Source organism: Apus apus, chromosome 8 (assembly GCF_020740795.1).
Source record: "Apus apus isolate bApuApu2 chromosome 8, bApuApu2.pri.cur, whole genome shotgun sequence".
Lineage (NCBI taxonomy): Eukaryota > Metazoa > Chordata > Aves > Apodiformes > Apodidae > Apus > Apus apus.
Window position 1 is genome coordinate 13,403,440 of NC_067289.1, and position 12,590 is coordinate 13,416,029.

Here is a 12,590-nt window from a genome sequence, read left to right on the forward strand (position 1 = left end):
GAACAAGTTGAATAATCAACATGTTCTGTCAGTATCCAGCAATATGTGAAAAGATTCATAAAACTTATTTCAGTGAGGTCAAAATTCCACTAGAAAGAAGACAGAACAGATGTGAACCCATTCTGTGTACATCAAGTTGCCCACCAGTCTTTAGCATCTTTTGGTGTGATGACAAGAGATGATCTCAAAAGCCCCAGCAGCATCCTCTGTTAAGAGATGTGGGTGGAAAAGTACTTTTCCTGAAGAATTTTTGCATTTTAGATTTTCATTCTGACTTACAATAAATCTGATAACCAAGTCTCAAAAACCTCTCTTCAAAGGGAATCCTAAGTCCCCCCGGGGCTCCCGCCAGCAACCTGGAGAAGGTTGCATTTTCTGCAGCTGGAAAAGTCAAAAGGTCAACCTCAGCCACTTACAGATAACTTCCATCAGTGGAATAAAAGTTACATGAACACAAAATGCTTGTGAAAGGCTTAAAATACCAGATCAGTGTGCGAACATGAGCATAAGCTGTTTAGAACATAATCAGGCTATAGCTAACCAAGCAAAATAAAAGCATTTAGAATTGTTTGGGCTTAGTTATGTGATGAGGGCTAAAGCAATAAATCTTGGGATTATGGAAATGAAGATGATCTCACCACAACATCCATACATACAACTACCTGTGGAAAATCTAAGACATGGATAACTGTGATATTAAGCACTCATCCTTAGTATTTAAGGCATTTTCCTAAAATTTAAATTTTTACCCTCAAAAATACTTAAAGCCAACAAAATACCAAAAAAATAAGATTTCAGATAAAGCTAAAACAGGAATTAGTTGGCAAATTAATGAGCTGCACCTTGCAGCAATTTCCTGGTGAAACCACCTATTTTCTTAAATGCTTCATTCTCTTTTATACTTCAAGTCTTTCAGCCTCCTTTATGTTTATTTCCATTTAAGTAAATTAATGAAGAATATTTAGTTCATTTGCTTTGATGCATTTCCTCTCCTGGTTACCATGGAAAATACTCTTTAACAAAATGCTAAAGGATATAGACATGATTTCTTAATTCAAGCTGAGATAGAACTAAAGGAAGCTGACAGAAGATGGAAATCGTCAATGCTGAAGTAAAGGGAGACTGTAAATTTGAACTCAGGAACTAAGCAAGGAAGAATATTAAGACTACTGTCACAAATACTGAATTCAGCAAGTTGTTGAGACTTCACATGTACTGACTTAAAGAATAAATACGTGATTTTGCTGAAGGATTATCAGCTCTGTGAGAGGCAGGACAAAGAGCAAGCAATAGCACCACTCTGCAAATTCATACAAGGCTCCTGGGGCTAGTACTTAGTTTTCAGCTACATTACATTTTTTAAAATATATTTTGCATATAAATATCAATTTATTAAGATCAATAATGAGTAAATAGTATAAAAAAAAATACAGAAAAACTAAGTCTACAGAACACCAGCAATACTGTGAAAAAGATGATTACCTGACATATAAGGATCTCTTCTGACTGGTTCGCAAAGATCCTGATCCTGAACTGATGCTGCTGTTCATCATCTGCTCCCGTAAGTCGTGTATTTTAGCTTCAAAACGACTGTATTCTGTAAAAAAAAAAAAAAACACACAGAGAGGAAATGCAAATAATTTCCTCTGAACTTCAGCAAGTAAATTACTCACAAAAATGCTGCAAATCTCAGGGGAGAAGCATTTGCTATAGCTTTTTTTAATACAAGAATGTATCTCAAATACTAACATTTTCATTAAGCACTATGCTTTGTAATTAAAAGCTATGGGAAGTTTTAGTCATCAATTTTAACTGAAATAAAATACGAAATAATTATGATTAGACAAAGCAGTTAAGCAGAAGCCAATATCAATGGTGCTTTTAAAATTTAATAGTTTTAATCTAGAGTTCACAGTAATTATTTTTACTCCAAATTAAAGCAAGCATTTCCACTAACAATTATAATTTTTTTAGTAATAAGAAGACTAATACAGATAAGTTTTAACACATGACAGAAAAACCTTCAGAACATACATCTGAAATACATGTTTATAATCATAAACAATATATTTTAACTTTTAGTTAATAAATGGAAATTAAGTGTCTAAAAAACAATATTGAGAAGATAGTTTGAAATTACTGGACTTGAATTAGATAAAGAATTTAGCACTACAAGGTGGGAATATGCAGAACATGATCTAAATATGACAACGTTCCCATGGGAGCTTAGGAAAAGAAAAAATATCCAGATTTCTGGCATGAATCTTGATCCAGCATTACAGATTCAAACTCCCTGTATAGAATTATGTACAATGTTAATCCTGGAAAAACGGATTGTGTTCTTAAGCAGCACTGTGTACTAATAAAACTAAACTAAATGCATTTGATTTTAGCTACAAAGACAGGCAGCAAAATAGGAACAGCTTGTTCAGGACAAACTTCCTGAAAGCCAGGTACTTACATGTTGTCAGCATAAAATAAGAACTCAAAAAAACTATGTTGCTCCTTCAGTTGAATAGTTTGGACTTCAGGACCAACAGGTTCACTTGTAAAATGTTTCTAGTTAAAGGAAATGTTCTGCAGCCACCACCTTTGCCAGACAACCACGTGATGCCAGATTACAAATCAAGAGCCCGGCTTGTGCAGCAAAGCAGCTGCTGAACTGGGCAATGTGCTGCTCTTCCCAACAGCACCCTCATTCCCTGCTGGCATCAAATTTACTAAATGCAAGACTGATAAAGAGGGCTCTAAAATGCAAAAATATTTCAACTAAGGTTCCTTCAGCAGTCGTCTAAACACCATGAATTATTTTCTGTATTACATTCTGTAGCACTTGCGCTCAGTGAGCACCAGGGCTTAGAGACTAACCAGAGAAGAAGAAAAAAAAAATATTAAGTTACAGAAAAACATTCTGTGAACCACCTTCTGGTATACGACTTCATTTATCAAGGTAACTACAAATCTGATGCTCTAGCAACTATTGTTAACCCTACCCAGACTATCATAAGAACTCTCTCTTGTCCTTTAAAGAAAAAAAAGCTAGTAGTATTTAAGACAGTGTTTTGATATTAAAAACAGCATCAAGTGCCTTTTACAAATAATATCCAGATGAAATAGTTTACCAGCACTCATTAGGTCATTTGACAAAGAAACAAAAACATTTATTTCCACCACTATCAAAGCTATCACTAATAGCAAAATAATTTAAGATTTAAGGATGGTAACCTAAGGAGAATGTAAGAAAATTATGGCATTTAGAAAGCTTAAAACTGAAAGAGGACAGATTTAGCTTACACATTAGGAAGAAAATCTTCACTCTGAGGGTGGTGAGACACTGAAACAGGTTGCCCAGGGAAGTTGTGGATGCCCCATCTCTGGAAGTCTTCAAGGCCAGGTTGGATGGGACTCTGAGCATCCTGGATCTTTAAGGTTCCTTCCAACATAGATCGTTATATGATTCTATTATATCCCTTAGGGAAAGGACCCAGGTACAGGAAGAGAATAAGCTACTCCTGTCCTACCGCTGCACTGCAAGGCCTTGGGCAAGTCACCTCATTTTACTAATTTATACTTGAGAAATGGTATTTTAAGCCCGTTTCTTGGGTGTTTGGGACGATCAAAGTTCTAAACTTCCAACACAGTTTAAGAATGATAGCTGAGATTTCTGACATAAGAGTTTTTATGTCTACTCTAGGAAAGGAAAATAAGCAAGAACTTCCTTGTGCTGTAGACTGTTCAGTAGTGAACATATCTGCAGTTCTTTGCAATATCTACTGGAAAAGACTACAAATTTCTCTTAAGAAAGTATTATGTACCATCAGTTGGAATAATCCAATTTCCTCATATGTATGAGGTAGTATGTAAGAGAGTTAACAGGAGAGGCTGCTCCTTACTATTGCCTAACTCTATCATATGCACCATCTCCAGCTTGGTTCTCTTGGCGTAAATTAGTTTTTCTCAACAGAACTCCTGTGAAGCGCATGCTAAATGAGTGACAGGGACATCTGTAGGAGTTCGAAGGAGAGTAATTTCTACATAGAGGCTCTTGCCATACCAATAAAGCAAAAAAAGAAACTAAAGGGGCTAGGACTGAGAAGGCTCTATGTTCAAAAAGGAGTGCCAAGAGCTGTCATATTTAGTGAAAGCTTAAACACTCTGTGCAGATGGAATCTGATGAGCTCTTTTGATGCAGAACAAGCTAAAAACTTGAGTTACATTCATCTTACATAAGGTTTTGGGAGAAACACGGTAGATAGAAAACTCAGTATCAGTTGGTTTGGAGCTGAAAAGTAGATAGAATTTTGCTGTGTTTTTTAAAAAAGAAAGCTTGGTATTAAATACAGTGGTACTGAAACTAGTGCTACAGACAGAAATTAAGAAAACAGCAGGACTCTTGATAGCATCAGTAAAGCAGCACCAGTTTGGTACCCAAAGGATCAGCACCCATTCCCTGTTGGCTCATTAGGCTTGGTTCAACTTTCGCAGTTTATGAAATGTAGACAAGTATTTACAGAATAGTAGTCAGAAGACTGTCCACAGCTGCTCCATCTTATGTGCTATACAAGAGAATAAAATCAGTAGCCAACAGCTAGTAACAGGACTGGAGACTCATATCAGAAGTGTCTGTGTATCAAATGCAATCCATATAAAATGCAATTTTATTACAGAAGCAAGTACTTAGGGATGAGAACGAGGCAAGCACATTGTGATACCTTTCCTTCAAGTACTCTCCCATCCTCCAGTATTTCAATGTTCAGAGAATCTCATTACATGTTTGCACTACCTACTTCACTCAATTAATCATCACAAAATTCTTCCAAAGACAGAAATGCTTTCTTTAGAAGTTCATTCTCTCTTCTGGGGAATGTATCATATTACATACACAGTATGTGACAAAATTGATCATATTTTTTCCCATTAATCACAGTGAACAGCACAATAAATTTCACAGAACATATCACAGAAGTATAGAATGGTTCAGATTGGAAGGGACCTTAAAGATCATCTAGTTCCTACCCCCCAACACGGGCAGGGACACCTCCCACTAGACCAGGATGCTCAGAGCTCCATCCAACCTAGCCTTGAACACTTCCAGGGATGGGTCACCCACAACTTCCCTGCGCAAGTTGTTTCAGTGTCCCACCACCCTCATGGTGAATTTCTTCCTAATGTCTAACCTAAATCTACCCTGTTCCAGTTTAAAACCATTACCTCTTGTGCTATCGCTGTGTGCCCTTGTAAAAAGTCCCTCCCCAGCTTCCACATGGCTCAGTGTCACAAAGCCATACCATGCACATATAAAAGACTTAAATAAAAATTTGCCACTACAACACTCCAGAAATTCAGAGTAGGGAGAGGCACAGTGAACAAGATAGATAACCAAGAAAGCAGAGCCCTTTTTAAGAGAAAATTAAGAGCCTGGCTGAGAAGGAACATGATTGATCTCTCATCACATGTGATTGGGCTAACTTAAAAGAAAGGACTAGTGAAATGAAAAAGCACAAATGACTAAATGAAATGCAGTAGGCTTGTCATAGGAACTCCATCTATAAATAAGTTCCAAATTTTCGCAGCCATCAAAATACTGACATTCTGAAATAGTATTTTAATAAGAACTATGGTGACAAAAGAACCTTCCCCCCCACCTCTGAAACAAAATTTAACAAACAAACCCACACGACTGAAACGCTCAATCCTTTCAGGTAACACTTTGACCAGAATCTGAAACTTGATGTATATGCAACAGCAGTGACTGGGATTTAAGATCTCTTCTGATGTTCTGAATTTTAGGAAAGTTACCCTTTATTTGTTATATAGCACCAGTAACAGACAGCAAGACTAACATTAAATGCAATAAAATTGGAACATAAGAATAATATCTCTTTTTGGCTAGAATTTTCTCAAAGTTTCCAGTAAGTTTAGAGGCAGGGAGGGAGAACTACCTACTATCATTAAATAGAGCTTGAGGAAGCACAAGCATCTGCTGCTTTAATTCATGGCATTTGTCCAACAGTACCTCACCATCCCCAAAGGAAAAAAAAGCCAAAGTCTACTCTGGTTTACAAATATTCAGTTTTCAAGAACATTGGATGAATACATCTGGACTCAAGTTTAAGTTAAAAATGAGTAAGCAGATAGTGCAAAACTAGAATAAATCTGCTCTATTTCATGTCTGCATGTATTGCACAGCAATGAACAAAAAGATAGGGGGGGAGGAGAAGATCAGGAAATCCTGGAAGATTCCTCTAGTCCTAAGCTCCCAGTGATTTTACCTAGAAAGCTGACGTTTTCAATGTCAACATTTACTTTAACAGAAATCAAAACTTCAGAGAGCATCTGAGCAGTGAAACTCTCCTGGACAGCCCATGTGGTGGTGGGCACCAAGAGGACAGTGATAAACACAGATATGTAGTGAACAGCCTGTACAGGCAGGGAAAAAGAAAAAAGAGGCCACAAAGAAAATTAATTTAGTCTGGAACACGTTCTAAAAATGGGGCAAAAGACTATAACAAGGGATGAAAAATTCAGCAAACAGCACAGAAGGAAAAGCAACTCATGGACGCATGGGTGTGTGCACAGGGGACAGATGGCAGCACAGAAGTGAGAAGCAGAGATTCTTACATATACTGAACCCACAACGCGTTGAAAAAGTTTGCTTTAACCAAAAAAGAATGTCCTTTGCTTCCTCCTCTTCCCATCTGTCTGTGGAAGGCCCTCCTTGAGCAGGCCCCACTGGATCTATGAAAGCAGGACTCTTGCACCGGCAGTTTTATATAACCAAGGATTTACATTCCTTTCTCCACTCTCAGAATATTCAGTTTTCCTTCTCATAGTGCCTTCAAATGAACCAAGAAATGGAGCCTGGCAGGAAGTTAGGATGTCCTCCATCATACTGACCTTGTAATGACCTTCCATTTATTTATCATTCTATGCTCATGAGGCAGGATCACCACAGCCAACAGAGGACTGAAGTTGTATTCATGAGTCCTAGCCTTGTACTACCACCATCCCTTAATTATCTGTACTGGTGTTTGATAAATTCATAGGTACCCTTCATGTTTTGCACACCTTTCTCTTATTAGAGACTGTGCTATAAATTTCAGTTGATAAAGGAGGTTGGGGAGTATTAAGTGCAACCAATCAAGAACACTAGCAAAAAGGTTACCTATTAAAATGTATGGACCACAATAAAAACATCATAAATAATCCCTGGGGAGATACTACTTTCCTTCAATGCTTGTCATTTTATATTAACATGACCTGGGAGAGACCTCAATGCATTCCACACACTATTGGAGCCTTTCCTGCACTCTAATGCGTAATGAGCTTGTACCTCATTAATCATCTGAAAGCCTAGGCCACTTAGAATTTCAAAACAGATTAGAAAAATCACATTTCCATTTAGTTAAGAACACCTCCCACAGAGCCTGCAAAAATCAGGAGGAGACTAGGTGCAGTCACTAATGAAGTGAATTCACCAGTCATTGAGGGTTTATCACACATTCTCAACTTGTAAAAGGCTGAACTATTCTTAAAGACAGACAATTTTATGTATTATATTAAAGAGCAGGAATAAGGTTTTAAAGGATTAAAACAAGCATAAGCAGCCTTACAGCATTTATCAGGACTATATATAGCAAAACTCTTCTCCTAATCTTAATAGGCCTAATTTTAAAGGTACTTCAATTAACTAATCTGGATTACTTGCAAATGAGTAGAACCAAGCACAAAACAAGCAGGAATAAAAGTTTGGAAAACTAGAGGCCACATACCCCAAAACAGGGTAATTATTAAAAAATTATTTTTCATTTTGAAATTGGGACATACTAATCTTAAACATTGATTAAAACAACCCATGTTCTCAGCTATAAAACAAAGGAGGCTTATCCTCTTCATACAACACAAATACTGAAAACTAAGTTTGCAAAATTGTTATCGACTTTCTGCTCCTCCAGCTAGACAAGATTTACAATATATTTCAAGACAAATGGTCTTAAAATAATCACACACATGAAAGTGCTACCATTTTCCAGAGCTTAGTTATATTCTGTTTTGAATTCCACTAGTAAACTGTGCACAGATGAAGTGTCACAAACACAAAAATTGGACAAATACTGACCATGAAAAGTAAGCTCTAACAAAGTTTCAACCCCTCTCCACACCCACTACTTCATTTTGACTGATTTGTGTTAAAAGTGAGAGAACAATAAATATAATCATACTCTCATCTTATTTTCAAAACAAAACAATACATGAAAATTCACTTAAAATCTGGCTATCAAAGTATGAGGTGTTCTGATTGAACCTGTAAATCTTCAATACATTTGGCAATAGAAAATCACGTATTTTTTTAAATGAAGCTAAAAGAAAAAACTGTGTTAACTACCTATATGAACAATACAAATTCAGAAGCAAATGTTTTAGAAAAAAACCTTAAAATCTTCTCTTGAAGTTTTGGCTCCACCTTCTCATCTTATCCTGATCCACCCGATCACCAAAGAACATGGACCTAATCTGATCACAAAACCATCTCACTACTCTTTCCTGAAAACAAGTGGGTATATAGAGATGGACTTGATCAGTTGAATTACAAAGATCAATGTAGATTCTAAATTCTAAATAACAGGCAGCTGGCAACTCACATGAAAAAAGACTCTGAGACTAGATAAAATTATACGTTTTTGTGGTGTTTCATAAGGATCTTTGAGAGAAAAAAAGTTTAAATCACAATTACTTTCTATCACATTTCAACAAAACATATTTTTATATTTTTAATGTATTTCTTGGGCTATTTTTCTTTTCTTTTTTTTTTCTTTAAACTGAGATGCACTCAAGCTATACTACAGCCATGGTAGCCCACAGGCACTTCATACCTTTTCAGAATAGCAAAATCTAACCTTCCAGAAATTCTGAATTTTGAGGAAACACTATTATTTTGTAATTCTCAAAACACAAAAAGAATGTTTCAGATGCCCTTTTAATTTGAAAGGACATAATGATAGAAATGTCAGTGTGAAATGAGGGGAGAGTCCTCAAAGGATTGTACACCTCTGGACAGATGAATTTTTCTACACCCTATTCAGGCTTTTCTGTTAGAGAACTGCTTGCAAAAATCCTTTTTTCCCAGAAATCTGAGGAGAAAGACAACTAGGAAATTTCTGATAGCACTTATGTGGTACAATGTAAAAATATAAATTACTATTCCCCACCACATCTATGAATATACAAACTGTCATATACAATTACAGAGAGTGAAGTGAGCTGGTCCCAAGTGTCTTCCAAATGCTCCAATCATACTGAATCTATTTACCCAGGTATAATGAACACTGATGGATGTCTAGAATCTCCTTGATCTGTCCTAGATGTCAGAATCTTTTACAAATTCCTTCTGGACTTATAAATACAAGTAAAATACATACGCAATACAAGCAGTTATAACTGATGCTCTTCATCTTTATGAAGACATTTGAGAAACACGGATGATTAATCATAATTTTTTAACTCTTCATTTGAATACTTCTTAACCTGTTTCTGAATAGCATAAACAAAAAGTGGAGATAATTATATATACATATATATAAAATTTCCCAACTTAAATTAATCAAGTGAGGAGAAAAGATGACCATCCAGAAGTATAATTTAGGAAATCTGAACATGATCAAAGAACACATGCACTTTTATCAAGTATACTCAATCCCATGAATGGTATTTTCTACTTGGAAATCAAACCTCAAACAGACTGCTTTTCTTTGATAATAAACCAACAGTAACCTTTAAGGAAATATTCTCTTTAGTAATCACTACGATATGAGCAGTGAGTATCTGATCCAACTTACCTCCCATACCAGACCTGAAAGAAGCTGACAGCTGGAGTTTACAAAGAGTAAGAAAACCTCTTTCACAAGCAGTAAGAAAAAGGCAAGCAGAGATGTCAGACCAAGTCAGATATTAATAACCTGAGCTCTCTGAGGTAGGCTGGCCATGTGTCAGCTACAGTGGAAAGCAGTCTCCTAGATACACTTTCTTCACATCATACTTCAAAAGGGTAAAGTCAGCCCTAACATGCTTCCAACACCTTCACTCCAAATGGAGATTTTAAGCACTGTTTCAGAAAAAAGACTATCATGCAGACCAAGCATCTTAAAAAACAAAATAACCTTTCTTTAAATAACGTGCCAGATGTCTGTCCATTATCTAGTATAGTTCAAGCAACATCTCCCACATACATCCTCTGAAATAGGTCCTATGATTCTTTGAAAATTGCACTCCCAATACATCTCAACCATGCAGTCTTATTCTGAATGCTTCAGTAATCATGAAGGAATGAGTACAGCTCTAGGTTTGAAGTCTACAAGTGACAGTTGTTGAGGAATTTGTAAGAGGCAGTGTATGCTGCTCTGGGCAAATCTCTGTGCAATGACTCAAAATCCCAGTCAGTCAAGCACCTCCATATATGTTACAAGAAAATAAGTTATCTATGTGACAAGCAGTAATGAAGAAAGCTGTTATTTCCAATGCAGGAAGAGTAGGAACCATCCAAAATGTTTAGTTGTCTTATTCTAAAAGGAGAGTTCTGATTTTCAAAGTACGAAGAGACTCTCGTTTTTTTAAAGCCTGAATCCCAGAGAACACTGAAAAACCACTTCTTGTGCATGCAGTCTGGGTACTTGTTTTGGCACGGAAAAAAGAAGTGTGTATGTCCTGGAATATATTCTACCAGAGAAACATTTGTTCTCCTACTAGGAGCCACACCTCAACATATCTTCCTGGCAGAGTAGTGACTAAAAATGCCCACTTTTCAACAAAAAAGTGGCCAGATGCTCAAAAGGCCAACTCATGGGCAAAACAAAGCACAAGTTTTATTTCTCACTAAGTTGAGGTATCCCTATGCAGGAAGGCAGAGGGTGTAACAATTTGATCCACATGTACAACACTGAAGAGCCAAGCAGAGAATAGGCCAAATGTGGAAAATCTGACAGCTCTGACAAAAAAACAAAGCAAATATTCCAGAACCAATGCTGACCTTACTATTCTTCCTAGAAAATGAATCCCGAAATAGAGTAATCTACAGATTCAACCGATGCAGATGCACACCTTCTCAAGATACTTGACCATGAACTAGAAATAAACAAATCAATTGTCTTATGACTGACAGAGCTCCTGGGTCAGTGGAGATACATGGTGTTGATGTGGGTGGAGAGGGAGGAGAATGGAATGTGAAACCTAATGTTTCAAAAACTTGGGGAGGACAGAATACAAGAAACATGACAGAAGAGAAGAAATGAAAAATTGAGGAAAAGTGTGCTGCAACTGGCTACCTAAAAATTTCAGATGAAGACAGCAGTCCTGCTCAATATCCACTCCTGATAAACATCTACACTTCCCCCTTGAAAGTACTGTTAATGAAAGTTTAAGTAGACAAGTCTCTGCAAAGAGATTTAAAGACAGGCCATTCAACTTAGCAAAATCAGAGAAAGGAAAATATAACCAGCACATAAAAATGGTGAAGACAATTGTGAAATTCAAAAGTAACAACTTGTGGTTGTTTGTTGGTATTTCCATCAAGTTCTGAATGTATAAGGCAACCCTTACCTTCCGGGCGGTACTGAGCTACGATAGTTACTGCTTGGCCTGCATTCTTCAGGGCTGCTGCCGCTTGTTCATGGGTTGCTGCTTTTAGATCTACTCCATTTACCTAGAAGTAATTTTAAAAAAGCTCTTTATCAAAATAAATGTTTGTGCATACCATCACAGAACAGTTTCCATGCCACATGTTTCTAACGTTACAAGCTAGTTAATGCAAGCAAGGATTATTGACGCTTACTGAAAACCAAACTCCCTAAATCCTCTCACATTCATCCCCTCTCAAGAAATACTGTAATCATCACAGTGTAGCACTTAATGAATTTGTCTTTGCTAGGTCCATTTTCCTGTCTAAGACCTTTTTCTTTCTTTTTAAGGAAACACAGAGAACGTTACTTCCTGTGATGGCTCACCTCACCTTTCCACAATGGGGTTTCAAGGATCTCCTTAGACAAAGCATCCTACAGACATTACACTTAACATCCAGTGACAGACCACACCCTTTATGAAATGGTCTAGCCTTGTTGTCAATACAGCATATTTTAAAATAGTCAGGAAAAAACGGAAGCAGAAATGTGTCACATTTTAAACAAATATATTTTTTCACAGTTCATACTGAGGTACAGGTGTACTTTGAAATCAGCATTCTAACAACAACATAGCCAAAAGCATTTTCCTCTTAAATAACTACTAGATTAAAATATAATTGTCTAAAGTAATTATTCTCCATAAATTAAGTCATTTCACAAAACCACACAAAATCTTTGTGACCTTCAGTACTAATATAGAAAAAGCCCTCAAACATATGAGATGGATCTGTTTAAGACTAATGGAAAGCTTAGTAGTTACTCCAGGAAGTAAAGCACCCAATTTTAGACATTACTACCTATTGCCTCCACCTTGCTAGAAGGCTTATTTCTGAAGCCCACGGCTTATTTCTGAAGCCTGCATTCTTTCAATTAAGATACACATAAATCTCAGCTACCAGACTAAGGCAAGTTTACATC

At 36.6% G+C, this 12,590-nt stretch overlaps 1 protein-coding gene across 21 annotated transcripts in view; it reads right to left on the bottom strand.

Moving 5' to 3' along the window:
- Positions 1-12,590, bottom strand: part of DLG1 (discs large MAGUK scaffold protein 1) — a 145,624-nt gene that overhangs the window by 24,514 nt on the left and 108,520 nt on the right. For all 21 annotated transcript variants that reach the window (XM_051626109.1, XM_051626108.1, XM_051626113.1 and 18 more), the window contains 2 exons: positions 11,593-11,695; positions 1,483-1,597 (listed from right to left, as the gene is read on the bottom strand). In XM_051626109.1, coding sequence (XP_051482069.1) covers positions 1,483-1,597; positions 11,593-11,695 — 218 coding nt within the window. The remainder of the gene's footprint in view (positions 1-1,482; positions 1,598-11,592; positions 11,696-12,590) is intronic.